The sequence below is a fragment of the Rhynchophorus ferrugineus genome, unplaced genomic scaffold (assembly GCF_030347505.1).
Source record: "Rhynchophorus ferrugineus isolate W39M unplaced genomic scaffold, kcgeb_rfMv2 rfM9, whole genome shotgun sequence".
In the NCBI taxonomy this organism is placed as follows: Eukaryota; Metazoa; Arthropoda; class Insecta; order Coleoptera; family Curculionidae; genus Rhynchophorus; species Rhynchophorus ferrugineus.
Genome location: NW_027472588.1, coordinates 35,652,466 through 35,668,749, shown reverse-complemented (window position 1 = coordinate 35,668,749; position 16,284 = coordinate 35,652,466). Strand labels below are relative to the sequence as shown.

General features: G+C 31.4%; 1 protein-coding gene across 3 annotated transcripts in view; it reads right to left on the bottom strand.

Annotated features, from left to right (window-relative positions):
* Dyrk2 (Dual-specificity tyrosine phosphorylation-regulated kinase 2) overlaps positions 1–16,284 on the bottom strand; it is a 123,851-nt gene that overhangs the window by 50,633 nt on the left and 56,934 nt on the right. The window contains exon 1 of one of the 3 annotated variants that reach the window (XM_076414642.1): positions 12,961–12,984. The exons of the other annotated variants lie outside the window; for them this stretch is intronic. Within the exon in view, the coding sequence (XP_076270757.1) occupies positions 12,961–12,969 (9 nt within the window). The 5' untranslated portion in view covers positions 12,970–12,984. Of the gene's footprint in view, positions 1–12,960; positions 12,985–16,284 lie in introns of those variants that run through there. 3 annotated transcript variants of the gene reach the window in all.

Below are 16,284 nucleotides of genomic sequence, written 5' to 3'. Positions count from 1 at the left end.
AAATAAGCTAAACCTAGCTATTAGATAATTTCGTATATTTATAACAAAATAATAACTGGCGTTTGATTATTATCATTACCTGTCTTTCTTAAAGCTGTCTTACTCTCTTGATATTCAGCTAGTCGGTCATTAGAAAAAAAAATTGTTTAATAAAAAAAACTAAATTATTTGTTTATATTTATTAATAAACATCGCAAGTGACAATATTTATTGCATTGATTTGACAGTGATTTACACAAAAACATTACACAGCATATAATAAGTTGTTTATTAGATATGGTTAAACTGCTTATTAACTTCAAGCGGTGAAACCATTTAGTCTAGTATTCAATCATAGGCAAATGCTTTACTAATTAAGTTTTAAGGATGATTATAAAGGCCTGATCATTTTGAGGACCTTTCATTATTATTTTTTATAACATATTTATTAGATACGCTTAGTACAATCTTAATTTACAATTAATTTACTACTTTTCCTATGTACTTGGATTAATTAACAAGCAAGACGAGTGCGAGAAAATACATGAGTATGTATTCCTCAATTATAAAATTATAATTATTTGTTAATTTTTAGCTTATAGCTATAGTTTACACTAATATTACACACTAAATGTTCACACAAGTTCGTATGGTTTTGTTCGTTTCAATCTCCTGACATCCTGCGCGCTGCCCAGCAGTTGTATTGCTTCCATGTTAGTATGATTTAGTAATCTTCTTTCGTGTTTTACGGCGAAATCCTGCACAACTTCGCAAATCCATTTGATTCCATTTTTCCAGGTCATCGTGCAGTCCTTCATTGATTACATAGCGATAGGCATTGGTAATCAATCGAAGAATCTTGTTTTGACAGCGCTGTATGACTAACTGATTTGAATTCTTAGCGCAACCTCATATTTGCACCTCATAGGTCCAAATTGGCTTTATAATTGTATTATAGATCAACCTCGTTGATTTTAGATCAAGTTGAGAGTATCTTCCGACTAACCAGTATAGCTGTTTTATTTTGGTTCTAATGTGTTTTGCTATTTGTCAAACGTGATGCTTCTAATTTTATCTACCGTCAAGATGGATTCCAAGGTATTTTGCTGATTCTGTTTGAGGAATCGGGCATCCATTGAGTGATATAATTAAGTTTTTATTATTTGCCATAATGCAAAATTAACGTGGACAGAGCTATTAAGTTGAATTTTCCAATCTTTCGTCCATTTGTACATTTTGTTGACTGCCACTTACATTTTTTCTATTGCCCTAGGCAGAGATATATCTTTTGCCATAATAACTGTGTCGTCGGCAAAGGTTCCAAGAAGTGTTTCTTTTGTTGTTGGAATATCAGCAGTGTAGAGCAGATACAGGAGAGGTCCTAAGGCGCTACCTTGTGGAACTCCAGCCGAGATATTTTTAAATGTCGAGAACGCTATTTCGTGCGATACTCTAAATTTTCTTCCGAATAAATATGACTCCACCAATTGACAATAGTTACGCGGTAACAATTTACTCATCTTACAGATTAATCCCAAATGCCAAACCCGATCAAAAGCTTGTGAGACATCCAGGAATATTGCAGGGCAGTATTTCTTTTCTTCAAACGCTCTTTCAATAGCCGCAGTTACTCTGTGCACTTGACCGATTGTTGAATGGTGATTTCGAAAACCAAACTGGAAATCTGGTATTGTTACCAAATATTTAATACGTTTAAATATCAGTTTCTCAAATAGCTTTAATATTGCAGGTAGTAGCGAAATAGGCCTGTAAGATTCGATTTGTTCTGCAGGTTTGTCAGGTTTTTTGAGCATAATTATTTGTGCAACTTTAAAGCATTCCGGGACATGCTTCAGCCTTAAACAGGCATTAAATATATATGTCAACATGATGATTGCTTTTCGTGGCAGTTCTTTCAATAATCCAGGTGAAATGTCATCTATACCAGGTGCCTTTTTAGGATTGATGTTAACAATTTCAGTGGCAACTTCCAGTGGAGAAATTAGATTTAGATCTACATCGGGTTGATAAACAGGAGATGTATCCATGGTAGATTCTATATCATTAGGTCGAAAAATGTTAGCTAAGTATTCATTTCGATCATTTTTAATTGGCGGTAACCTTTCATTAAATATATAGAAGGAACATTTTAATAGATTTTATTAGATTAATTTAGACCTTTAGAAGGTCTAAAAATTATGTGAATTGATTGATGATTATCAAAACAAAATTCTGATGTTTCATAAGTGTTTGTGTGGTACTCCACCAAAAATTTTTTTTTCTAATAACGAAATTTGTTTTACTCGTACTATTGTAATTTGTAAACTATAGCTAGAATGTAATGAAATGTAGGCCATAATATGTTAAAATGCAAATTAAAATGAGGAAGAAATATATTCGGGCCATAAGAAATTATTTTTCAGTTTTAATTTCATATATTAGTGGAAATTTATTTCACAAATCAAAAAAAAAAACGAGTTTTGCAATACTTATGCTATTAAATCATTTGTATCATTGAAATTGCATCTCTTTAATCATCTTTGAGGTTAGTTAACGTACCAAAACAATGTCGAAATCCTCCTTCTTTCTCAAGATTATTTCAATTACTACAATTACGTTAGAATCGCAATTACAAATCTCCCAAGTTTCACCGAATTTCATCAATTACTCTTAGTAAACAGTGTCGCTTCTACGAACCCACCTGCCATTGTCGAAAATAAACGTCCAACAACAATTTAGACCGAAGTGTATGCTTTTAATAACGTTATTATTAGTTCATCGGGTGAAAAAACGAATAGCTAATTTGCAAAATGAAGAGGTCGCTCCGAAAATAGCTATCGTCTAGTTAAAAATAGTTTTACGGTAGTCGTTTAAAAGGTATTAAACATGGAGTTTTCGAGGGCATGGAATATAATTGTTGCCGGGCGTGCATGGATTTTAGTCGGTCTATTTAGGTCGCCTTAGTCTTGGGTCTTAGAGACGAGAAGAAATACGCTAGAAGTCGGTGAGAAAGTGATTTTTCGCATACGCGAACAGGTCTGATGGTTTCTAAAGTTCCTCGTGGCTTGTTTTATTTGAAAGCATTTGGTTATTTGGATTTAAAATATTTTAGGCATATAAAAAGAGGTTACTAAGTTTTGGAAAATCAATAATTAATTTAATGATTGTATATAGATTGTAATTGTAGAAAAAATAAATAATCTAATTGTGTTCGCTATTGTTTTAACATACATGATAAAGTTTAATATCTATTTCAAAATTGTTTAGTTCATATATTTTCTATTTTAATATAGAAACACGTATTACTTCAATTATTATTCCATACTAATGTTTATAATATAAAAGTAATTAAAGATCATGTATACTTATATTTGATGGCCTGAAGTTGTTACAGTTCTGAAAATAATCTTACCTATGACAATTTGTTATAATATTCAGTGGCGTAATTATTTATACATGTTAATACATTGTTGACTATTGAAAGTTAATGGAAATTAGATATAATATGACGCAAATTTATTAAACGCAATTAATTCTTGAAATAGTTTGCATACATTTTAATATGTTATGTATCAAATACATTTCTGATTATCAAGTGTTTTCAAACTTTGGAAACATGCTTTAGTAACATATCATTTTTAAATTAGTCCTCTTACTCATCAGTCCTTATTTAATTGATATCAATAAAATAACTAAATAAAAACATTAAGTTTTTTTTGATAAAATCTTTATTAGATATGCTTAGTACAATCTTAATTATAAATTAATTTATTACTACATTTCATTTGTAATTGGATTAATTACAAGACGAGTACGAGTGATCAATGTGTATTCCTCAATTATAAAATTATAATAACTTAAGCTATAGTTTACACTAAAGGTATACACTTTATATAAGTTCGTATGATTTGGTTTACTTCAATCTTCTGTTATCCTGCGCGTTGTCCAGTAGTTGTATTGCTTCTACATTAGTATGATTTATTAATCTTCTTTTGTGTGTTAAGGCGGTTTGGATAATTTCGCAAATCTATTTGCTTTTCAGGTCACCGTGCAGTTCTTTGTTGTTTACGTAGCATAGGCATGCTACTTATGATTGATTTCCAATTTAGTCCACCACTAAGATGGATGCCGAGGTATTTAGCTGATACCGCTTGAGGAATCGGGCACCCAATGAGTGATATAATTAAGTTTTTACTATTTCGCCGCAATGCAAAATTAATATGAACAGATTTGGAGTTACTAAGTTGAATTTTCCAATCTTTCATCCATTTGTAGATTTTGTCGTTTGCCATAATAATTGTGTCGCCAGCAAAGGTTCCACGTAGTGTTTCTTTTGTTGTTGGGATGTCAGCAATATTGAGCAGATACAGTAGAGGTCATAAGACCTTTTTTGGTGTCCTTTTAGGATTGAGGTTATCAATTTCAGTGGCAATTTCCAATGGAGAAATTAGATTTAGATGCTGCTACTAATTTCCGGTACTCGAATAATTGGTCTTTTAAATCTTCGAGCTGCTTTCCATAGTGAATAATATTTGTCTGCTTCTGGGCTTTATTCACTTACATATTTTTAAAAGTAAAAAACATTAAGTAGATATAATTTATTTAAAATTAACTGTTGACATCGAATACATATATTACTTAATTTCTTAAAAGTTGGCTTATGTATGGTTGTGTCAAGTTTGTCTGTGCGTAAACCATCGTTTTCGCTATTATACTTCCTGTTTTTGTCTATCCTGTCAATTCTAAATAGCTATTATTATATATAATGCAAGATTATAATCATATATTTTTAATAATATGTGTAAATGATACAAATGTCTAATATAACCTTCCAAAATACTTAGTTGACATCACAAATCGTGTATAATTTTTTTAATTACCCTGAATGATAACAAAATATGCAATATAATAAATATCAAGGTATATATGTCGCCGTAGCAGGTCATGTATCATGTACTTTCAAAATATTATTCAGGATTACATAATATCTAGCAGAAAAAAAGTAGAACAGGGCACAGCTGACTTAATGCATGATTTATAATTAAAATGATTGTAATTATTTCATCACACGGTAATATAAACAGCATAAAATATGACTAAATTAGATAAGAACATACGCTATTATTAAACAAATTTTATTCAAGGTCAAGAACTTGTTTTAATACAACTGCTACTATTTTCCCATGGTTTTTTATGAACATGAATCAGTTAAATACAATCCATTTTTAATATACAAAATGCAAAATATTGATATTTTAAACAGGTCTTAATTTAATTATGTTTTAGTATAGACATGCAATATATAATGGGATTTTATCTGTTTACTAAAACAGTAAGTGTGCTCAAGCAGTTATTTTATTTTTGCAGATAACTTCTATCTAGGTTAATTTGCAAATAATTTATATATTATGGAATATTACTTATCAGAGAATTATCTAAAAACAACAAATTAAAAATGTCTAGCGCTACTGATTAATTTTCTAATATTGAACTAACTTAGGTTTGTATTATCATTATCTCATTGTCAATTTGTAATTATATGTAACTTTTTTTTTGATAACATCTTAATTATAAATTAATTTATTATTACATTTCATTTGTACTTTGATTAATTTAAATTATAATTAGATCTTTATAAACATTTAACAAAATATAAGGTTAGGGAAAAAGTTCAAAGTTATTGAGTTTTGATAATGGAGAATTCAGTTCATTTAGTTTTTTTACTTCCAATTAGGGAAAATACTTGAAAAGTCTCATTCAAAATTGAATGACCATGAGTTTCTAGTGAACGCCATTGCTAGAATTGGTTTGTTCGTTGTAATTTCGAAAAATTCTGTCTAAAACTAAGAATTTTTATATCACATTATTCTTCACGAATAGTATACTTACAATTATAGCATATAATTACGATATTTCTAAGTTATATATAAGGTATATATTCTAAGTTATATCTAAGGTATGTATATATATATATATATATATATATATATATATATACATATATATATATATATATATATATATATAATATATATATATATATATATATATATATATATATATATATATATATATATATATATATACTAAAAATAGTTTCCTGTATAGATCTATTGAAACACATATAACAGAACATGACTTTCAATGGTTTCATCTATCAGTTAAGACTTCAGATTAATATTTCTCGCTAGGTTGGTAGGACTGTTTTGTGTCAAAAGGTTTATTGTGTAAATTGTTAATGGAAATCTATTTTGTTGGTTTTTAAATTTTATTAGGAGTAAAATTAATGTAAATTAATTGTTTTAAAAATGACTCTTCATATACCCAAATGTTCGAAACTCTTTAAAAAAAATGGTAACGTCTTTCTATCTATAGCAAATGTTTTTAATTTGCACAGTTTCTTTAAAGTAGACAGAGAATGGGTAGATGACGTTATTTGTATTTTTAACATTTACCAATAACTACGAAATTGAGTAAATCAAAGAATTGGTACCCAATTATCCTCGAGTTATTTTATTACCAATTTGTAATTTACCTTAATTCAAATGTCATAAAAGACAACTTGAATCTCGAGAGTTAGATGTGAGCTCAAATCAAAGAAATCAAACCAAAGAAATGGTGAAAATCAAGGTGATATTAACAGTTTTTTTTATTATAGTGTTATATGTAGTAGTATTATAGGGAGTAGTATTATAGTATAATGTATTAAAGTATGTTATTCATTTAAATTTGTAGGAGCTTTTGTTTAAGAATGGATTCAAAAACATAAATTTTGCGTTCTTAAATTTAAAGATTTAAAAAATTCAATTTCAGAGGCCGAATTCAACAAGTGTTTTAAATATTGGACCTTTGTTCATATATTAATCCATTTTATTCAATAAATATATAACAGTAACAGCATAAATCTTTATTCCTGATGTTTTATGACAAATTCAGCTTGCTTACTCAATACATTCGAATACATATGACTGTACGGGAGCTATGGAAGAAAACAACAGCAGTTAACCAGCTGTGTTTGCCTCTGCGCGTACAGTTTCAAGACGATTCATCTTCTGGTAATGATCAAAAAACGAACAAAAAAAAAGTGAATATAACGTCACACGCCGCATTCTAACTCTGAAAATAAACCGGTCTGAAACATGTGGTGTTAGTGCGGGCTCTATCTAAATGCCTACGATTGTTTTGGGCGTCTTGTTCTTTTTCCTTGCCATTTAACTCTAGATACCTCCAGTAAGTAATTTAATATCGTGTTTATTATCTATCATTTGTTATTGAGAATGTTTTAGTCGATGGTATCAATATGAGGTTTAAAGTGGATTATGTTGTTCTACCTTAATATTAGATTACTGTATAGGCATTGATTTTTTTTGGTCTGGGATTAAAAGAGATTTCGCTATTCTAACATTGAGATGTTAGATTATTGAAATTTCTTGAATACATATAATGTTTCTAATCAGATTTAAGTTGCGGATTTTGGTAAGCATTTAAAGGCCTTCTACAATATTTTCAAATATTATTATAACGTTATTTTCTATTCGAAAATCCTTGTTATGTGTTCATATTTAGGATATTATAATCTCATTGATTTTTAAATCTGATCTATGCATAATTTTTCAATATAACATCCAGTATTATTCACTTTTAAATCTATCTTTTTGGGATTAGACTCTCTTTTATCAACAATATAATAATCACACTCAATGACCCTGCAAAAATTGAAAGGGATTGGCTAGAACCTTCTGAATATCATTTGCTTAGGTCTCTGCAAAACGCTCTTAATGGTGTAAAGCTAGTTTCAAAACAGACTTGTGAAAATAACTTAGTTGCTTTTACTTCAGAAATCTTAGATGGAATCATGGGTTTACCAGAGAAGTGGAAAATGTGATCATCAATTAGTGTTTGAAATGCATGCGAATAAATTCACTCTGAAAAACATGAGAACATCGATATTACTATTTCTCCAACCCATTATAAAATGTTAAAGAGCTCTTACTTTCTTCCTACTTTCATTCTATATTCTTCTTGCTTTTTTCTATATGCATGTTCATTCCTATTTCTTTAATTTTTTGTCCTTTTCACTAGAAGTACTTGATCCTTTGATTTTGATTTTTATTATTTTTATTTTACTTTTTCTTACTAATTTCTTAATCTCTCTAATTTATTTATCTAAGCATTATTGATTCTTCTTTTTCTTATCATTATTATCTTTATGTTTGTTATTGCTCAGGCCTTTTTTATTGCATCTTTCTCCAATTATATCTACCCGTTATTCCAGTCCATATATAGGGTGGTGCAAAAGTCTCGTTATTATTTTATTATATTGACAATATTCGTTGAAAATAGTCATTCGATTTTTCGCTTAAATTGATATAGAGTAATGAAGCCCATTTTCTTCACAATGGCCACGTCAATAAACAGAACAGTTGATTTTGGGGAACACAGAATCTTCAATTAATTCATGAAATATCATTGCATCCACTAAAAACAACTGTATGTTGTGCTATTCATGTTAGAAATATCATTGTTCCCTATTTTTTGAAAATGTCCAAGGTGTTGCAGTTACTGTTACTGATGAACGGTACCAAGCCATGATTCGAAATTTTCTTGCACCTGAAATGGAAGAGCAAGGACTAGAGGACATGTGGTTTCAGCAAGATGTGGCCACAGCACCCACAGCTCGTTCAACAATTAAATTATTGAATGACGTTTTTCCACGAAGACTAATTTTGCGAAGTGGCGATTTAGCATCACCAGCCAGATCTCAGGATTTAACAGCACCAGACTTTTTTTACGGGTTTTTTAAAATCAAAACTTTATGTGAATATTCGTCACGAAATTGAAGAAATTCAGCCTCAGATCTTGCAAGATGTCATAAAAAATGCCTTAAAAAGAGCTGAAGTTTGCATAGGGAATCGCGGTCACCATTTAGCCGACATAATTTTTATATCATAACGAAAAAAAAATGTAAAGACCAAATAAACTTTTTATGAAAACTATATTTACTTATCTTTTCTTTGAGCAAAGTTATAGGCAATCAAAATGGTAGCGGACTGTTTGCTTCGCGTTGTATTAGGTTTCTTACTTCGCCACTGTGATTGTTTATTTAAGCATTCCTTTTCCAATCTTTCTGTCTATCTTTCAAAGTTTTATCTCTCCTCTTAAAGTAGGAAATTCCCTCTCGGTCTTACTTTTCAGTTTATTACGGTCCTGTCTCGTCCGTTAATATACTGAACCTATCTCACTAGATGGCCTGCTTTGTAACCCTACCTTAGTTGGTTTAATTTAATTGTAATTTATTATTTATTATTAATTAATTCTATAGTTACCAGTTAATGAAGAGCTCTGATAACCTGTGTAAAAATTCTGTTATATGTTCTGTTTGAAGCGTTAATTATTTCCTTTCTGGATAAGATTGTAAAAGTAAAACGTAGCTTGTTAATAAAGCAAATTTATTACTGAAATATAATATAAAAGAATGAAATTACAACAGGTTTACTTTGCATTTACAAATGGTAAGCAGCCAGCTGAGAGTGCAATGTGAAAAAGAATAGAAATATGTGTAAATGTGACAGAGTCAGCTAGAAATGTCTGCTCTTTGATGACTTATGGTGCTTGATGAATAGAGGGTTTTAATAAAGCTCATGATTTAACTCCAGACTTCAACTATTATTGAAAAAACTCAGAAGTTCTGCAGAGGAGCATTTGTGGTTTTACGAGCAAATGTTATTATGTTATCGATCAAAATATCAAATAAATATCATTTATTGCGATATATATAATTGGTTGACACTTATATCAATAAGTTAAGTTATAAAATATGAAAAAAAAATCGAAATAACTTTTCCCCGAACCCAATATATGCAGGTGCATATGAACTGCAATTTAGTATTAAAATGTACTAGTGGGTACATAACATATTCATTAAGGTTGAACTACACGCCGATAACAATGAAAATCCTTCCTTGTCGCCCACATTCGCGTATGTGGGCCCAAAAACAAGACCCTATCGTCGAATCATAGTCGGCAATGGCCCAATGACTGAGCAAACGAGAACGAGCGACACCCAGACCGGACGGAGAAAGAGACAACAGCCGATTACGCAAGTCGGACTTGCAACCATTACAAATAAATTAACATCCGTCCTTTACACCCGAAAATTTCGAGCAACAAATGTTTTTAATTGCACATTCAAGGCCGCCAGTATCGTAAGGTCGTCGTAAAAATCAAACAATCGGCGGGTCTGTTGACTAATTAAGCGTTTGTTATTGTTCGTGTCTTAATGATGGTCGACATCTAACGGTTCGTAATAAAACACGTATTATTAACCGTTTATTGCATCGAATCTGATATCGGCCATTGTTCGACGACAATAGATTCTAATTGCAACGAGGAAAGAACGGTTCTTCTGGGCTTTTAATTCGCAATTTCCATTGACATTGTTAGAAGGAATCTGTGTATATATAAATTTCATAATAAAATTATTGAGATTACATAGGACTTCCCCATATCTTCAGTGAATGGACAAAATAATATGAACATCTGATATATACACAATATTTATTTATGAATAAGGTTTTGAGTCACCATTTGCTTTTGAAACAGCTGTAATTCTTCACGGAATGGATTCGTAGAGTATCTGAATAGTTCTCCACGGAATGTTGTTCTATTCTTGTACCAAAAAATTCACCAATGCTTCAAATATGTCGGAGACGGAAATCTACTCCTCATCCTCTACTCTAAAATATCTTATAATGGTCCAATTCTGTTGAAGTATGGCGATTGTGTTGATCAGGAAATATTTTTGATAATATCCCTCAAATTAAACCTCAAAATTTTTGTCTGTGTCCACAAAAGATGATAATCTTGGAACTTGGTTTGGCAGGAATATGATAGTCGAAGTAGGTACTTCATCACTGATGAACACATGTTTTACTAAATAATGAACAATTACTTGTTCAATGACTAATATTATAGGGCCTTAACAGGTTAAAAACTCTAAAGATTTTTGCATATCTGTATATATTTACTGTAATGTGTGCACGTGTACTTTAGAACTATGCCATGCTTTTGTACTAACATGATCCCACACTAGCTCAAAAGGCTTAGCTGTTTTGTGTTGCCTAGTCAGAGAAGCCTAACTGCCTCGACTTTGGCATGACAAAGATGTAGTTGTTCGTGACTTGAGACAAGTTGTTTAATATCCGGACTAGTGCTCTCCATGTCCAGGTACTTTTATGGAGCACCACATACGCCTTAACAACACTCCTCAATACTTCTGAAATTTATGGTAGCATTGAGCTATATGTGAGTATGTATATACTGAGATATGAGTATGTCCACATTGGTCTTCCATTTCCATCCATTTGAGCTTACATTGTACATTACGAAATACATAATCATTTTCTAAATTTAATATCTAGTTTTTCTATATTACATGAACTTTTCAATATGACTTCATCTCCAATGTCATTTCTAAATATTTTGCTCTATCAGCATTTGACACTTATTATTATTTTTTATTATTAGCATTTCCATTTACATACAGGTGAACATTTTATATAACAAATAATATGATCTAGGGTTCGATTGTAATCTATTTAGCAGTGTCTTGTTGAAACAATATGTCGTTCGTAACAACATCACCAAATTCAAGCATTTATTTTTTTGAGCACCAGTTCGAGACACTATTTGACTATCTTTATTTTAGAATAAGTGTTATTATTTTGGAAATTTCAGTTTTTGTGAACTTTCAGAAATGCTTTTGCGGATTACTGATCGGCATCTGTGGTCAAATTTAGTTTTTCCCGGAAGGACATTTTACCCGTTCTTACTATTGTTTCATCAATTGATTAATCATCCTAAAAATAATCCATTGAAATTACAAATTATAGTTTCAGTCTTTACTACCTGACCCCATTGCTTTTATACATGTTGGAGGTTATTGTGATGATGCTCCAATTCTTCTATCTATATTTTGTTTTCGTAGTGATTCTGATGCCCGTCACAAGAAATAGCTAAAATAAGTTAGAAGACAACGAATCACCAGAATTATTGATCAACAGTTCTGCTCATAATCTACATAACTCATGGGTAAGCTAGGAGTTGATAAATCTACCACTGAAAAACATAAACATGTTACAAAACAGAATATGCAGTGTTGCAAGCTCATGCTCTATCTTTGGTGGCATCAACAAGGAGTGCTTTATTGCTACAAGGCGCGGGTAAAACATAATTAACGAATCCAACAGTGATGGTTTACCCGACAATTAACCGTGAACCGTTAAACTTGCCTTTTTAGCTTATCAGAATTTGTTCACTCAATGATTACAACGAATGTTTTTATTTGCCCGCTAAAAAATTTGATGGCAAAAATTTCATTTTACAATTTCATTCATGTTCACAAATGTTGATATCTATAAAATAATTACAAAATTTTGAACTATTAACAAATTGTAATCATAATTTTTATTAACTCTGGATAAATTTCGATAATATATGTTTGATAATATTGAAAATAATTTAATTGTGTATTTAGAATTTTGAAAATTAATTATATTAAAGGGTTTTTATCAGAAATGTGTTCAGAACCATTTAATTGATGAAATAATCCAGCTGCTCAAACAGGAATAATAAGAAATCTAAATCTTTTAAGTGGTTTCAAGTGTTGTGAACGCAAAATGGTTTTATATTTTATACATATTAATGGAGACAAATATAAATCCTGTTCTATGTTAATGAAATAAGTTTATTTCTAACTAAAATATAATTTTAAATAACTATTGATGTTATCATATTGTCGACTCATCATGTTTATTCCAAGTCATTAGTTTTTCCCCCACAAATAAACAACAGTTTTGATAGCGTTTATTTTATTTTAGAATATTTCGAGATTATGAGTGACGTTTCTTATAAAAGTTCGAAACAATGATAACGAATGAACGAATTATGAAGCTGAAAAACGGGTAGCCCTTCAATGTTTACCTGATTCATGAATCCTCAGTGTTGGTGCTCCAGTTTTACAATATCACAACCATAACAACACAACTGACATACGATCTTCGCACATTTACGAGTTAGAACAGAGCGATGGTAGCACACCAAGAACAATAACATCAACAACAGACAACTACACAAGAAAGAGAAAGAGACCGTGAGGGAATGTTGGTCCTACCGATGATTCCTGCTGGTCACTATCCTCGTTGGGCCACGAACCAGACACCTTTGAACCACGACTGCTGGGATAGGTGTGGTAAGCACACATCGCTTCACCTACAATCACATGACCGCGAAGGAAAAAGAAGCCGTGATAGCTGGTCCTGCGAGATCGAACCCTCGGCGTCAGACACCGCCGCCAACTGTGTTTCGACTTTACCAGAAAGGGATGCTGAGCCTGACGGTCTGGCCTGGATCAATACGCCCGAACAGGGCAGTATTCGATGTCTGGCTTGTCGCGAACGTAAATTTCATCTGGGATTTGGTGACGGTCTACGAATCATTAAGCAATCACAAAACGTGAAGGAACGTGTGTTTCGATGATTCTATCACGTTATTGTGCTATTTTTCTACCGGAGTTACTTTCGTTGTATTTTTATTGATATTTGCACATATTTTTTGTTTTTTAATTTTACTAAAAATGTATATAGGCCTATAGATTAATTTTAAAGGATTTATAACAGAGGGTGTTACCGTTTATTAAATTACATCGGATACATTTGTAACCAACTTCGTGGTGAAGTCTCACAAATTATTTTTTGAGACTGAATTTGTATCGACCAAATCGTATTTGCGGGAAGTTTCACTTTTGAGTTTAATTTAAAGAAAAATGCGGCTGAAGGTCGTCGAATACTGTGTGAAGCTTACGGAAATCACGCCCCATTGATATGAACATGGAAATGCTGGTTTTGACTTTTCAAAAGTGGTGGATTTTTTAAAAATTCTTTAATTAATATATTGTTACCAGTCGTTTCCGTCTAACCTACAATTTGTCTTTATGCTAACTTAAATCTAGGTATATAACTAGGAGGACCCATAGGCCCTAACTCAATCTCTGGTGAAATAATGTTTATACATGTCAGTGCTGAATTTTTGCATCTCACTACACAACACTACACAAGATCAGATGGTTTGATTCTTTTGAGTGTGTGTCCTGTTCTGGTGGTATCCAAAAGTTGCAATATTTCAATATTAGTATGAGAATGGAGTCTTTCCTCATGCCCCCTTGCAATTCTCTTGATTTCTTGACTGACTGTGGGTATCGGAAAGTCTCGATGTACTATGTTACTCTTTGCAGAACATCCCCTTAATTGAACTCCGTATGTCCATATAGGTTTCAATATATGCTTGTATAATAGCAATTTATTATGTACTGATAATTGTGATTTTCTTCTAATTAGCCAGTACATTTTCCTATATTTCAATTCCAGTTCTTTTCTTCTTCTTTATATGTTCCTTAGAGCGAAGTTTTGCATCGAGATTAATTCCGAGATATCTAGCATTGTTGCTATATGGAATGATAGTGTTATTTAATGTTATTGGTGCTTGTACGGTCAGTTTATAGGTGAACTGCACATGTATAGATTTACTTCCATTAATTCTTATTTTCCAAGCTTGTGTGCAATTATTTATATTGTCACTTGCCTGTTGTAATTTTCGTGAGGCTTCTTCACTGTTGTCTCCGATAGCTATAATCGCAGTATCAGCAAATGTAGCCATCGTGATATTTTCCATTTGTGGTATATCAAAAGTGTAAAGTCGATAAAGCATTGGTCCCAGTACACCTCCTTGTTGTACACCTGCTTTAGCTTCTTTTATTGTAGAGTAAGCTTCTTCTTGCTTGACTCTAAACATTCTGGTTGTAATGTATGATTTTAATAGTTCGGTGTGTTGTTTTGGTAGCATATTCTGTAGTTTATGAACAAGGCCTTCATGCCAAACCTTATCAAAGGCTTGTGATACATCTAAGAATGTAGCTGAGCATACTTTTTGACTTTCGTAGGCTTTTTCAATAACATCTATTATTCTGTGGAACTGGTAAATTGTTGAGTGTTTGTTAATAAACCCAAACTGGTGTGTTGGTATAAGGTTTTTTCTCTCTATGATAAAAGTGGTGGATGGTGGAAGATTTGGACACCGAAGGTAAGGAGCATTCTGGACAGGCAAAGAAAATGAAAAATAAGGATTTGAAGGGATTACTTGGCGAAACCATCAATGTAGATCGCTGTCGCCTACAATTGATGCGTTTGAGCCGATCACTAAGCGAAAAACGGCCGACGTATGAGCAAAAACACAACAATATTACTCTTCAGAATGACAACGTTCGACTACATGTTGCAAAACAGGTGAAAACGTACTTGGACACATTAAAACGGGAATTGTTGGAACCCGTATGCTGATTGGTCGGAAGTAATTTCCAGTATCCTATTAGAAAGAAGGTTGTGTTTTTTTTTTCAGAAAATACGGAATATATATATATATATATATATATATATATATATATATATATATATATATTCTCATGCAAATAAACTTAGGATTAGTTTTTTCAGTATTATTATTTAATTTATTATCATACAAAATAAAAAAATTGTGACTTTTATGTCTCTATGTACTTTTAATTATGTTCATATTATAGGTTGCTTGTTGCTAACGTTGTGCAGATGTCTTAATCCTCACCTAAATAAAATCCCTTCTTCTGTCCTGTAATGGTCTTGCGCATAGCTGCGAAATGATCTTTGTTAAAATTAATTCGGAAACGATTCTGGATAAGGCACATTCTCCAGATTCTCGCTTGTTTCGTGACAATTACGTTCACGCCGTAAAAAATCACTATGCATACCATCCAGTCCGTATCTAGGGATTTGTCGTTATTATTTTTTGTGCTTACATAAATCTTGTGGAACGTTAGGAAAGCCGCTGGAACTCAACAAGTTGTTAACGCAATCTGGTTAAATTTTCAGTGTAATGTGGTTATATATACACTTTCGTAAATATGACTCTATAAATTGTTATGGCTCCCTTACTTTTTATATAACAAAAAAGTGTTAAATAGCAGTTAATTAAAAGTAAAAAAAATATTTTCTAGTATAAAAAAATGTACGAAAAACATCTTAAAAACCGGTCCACAGTGTTGATGTATGATAAGAATATAGTAGTCTGTTTATTTCATCTGATTTCGCCATTTCTTCAGCTTTATTTTTGATATCGTGTAAGTTTTTTACTATATAAAGTTTCTTCAAACATGTTTTCGATTAACGTTATATTTACTTTTTTAATTTCATAGTTTACTTAAGGTAATTTAATGATGGT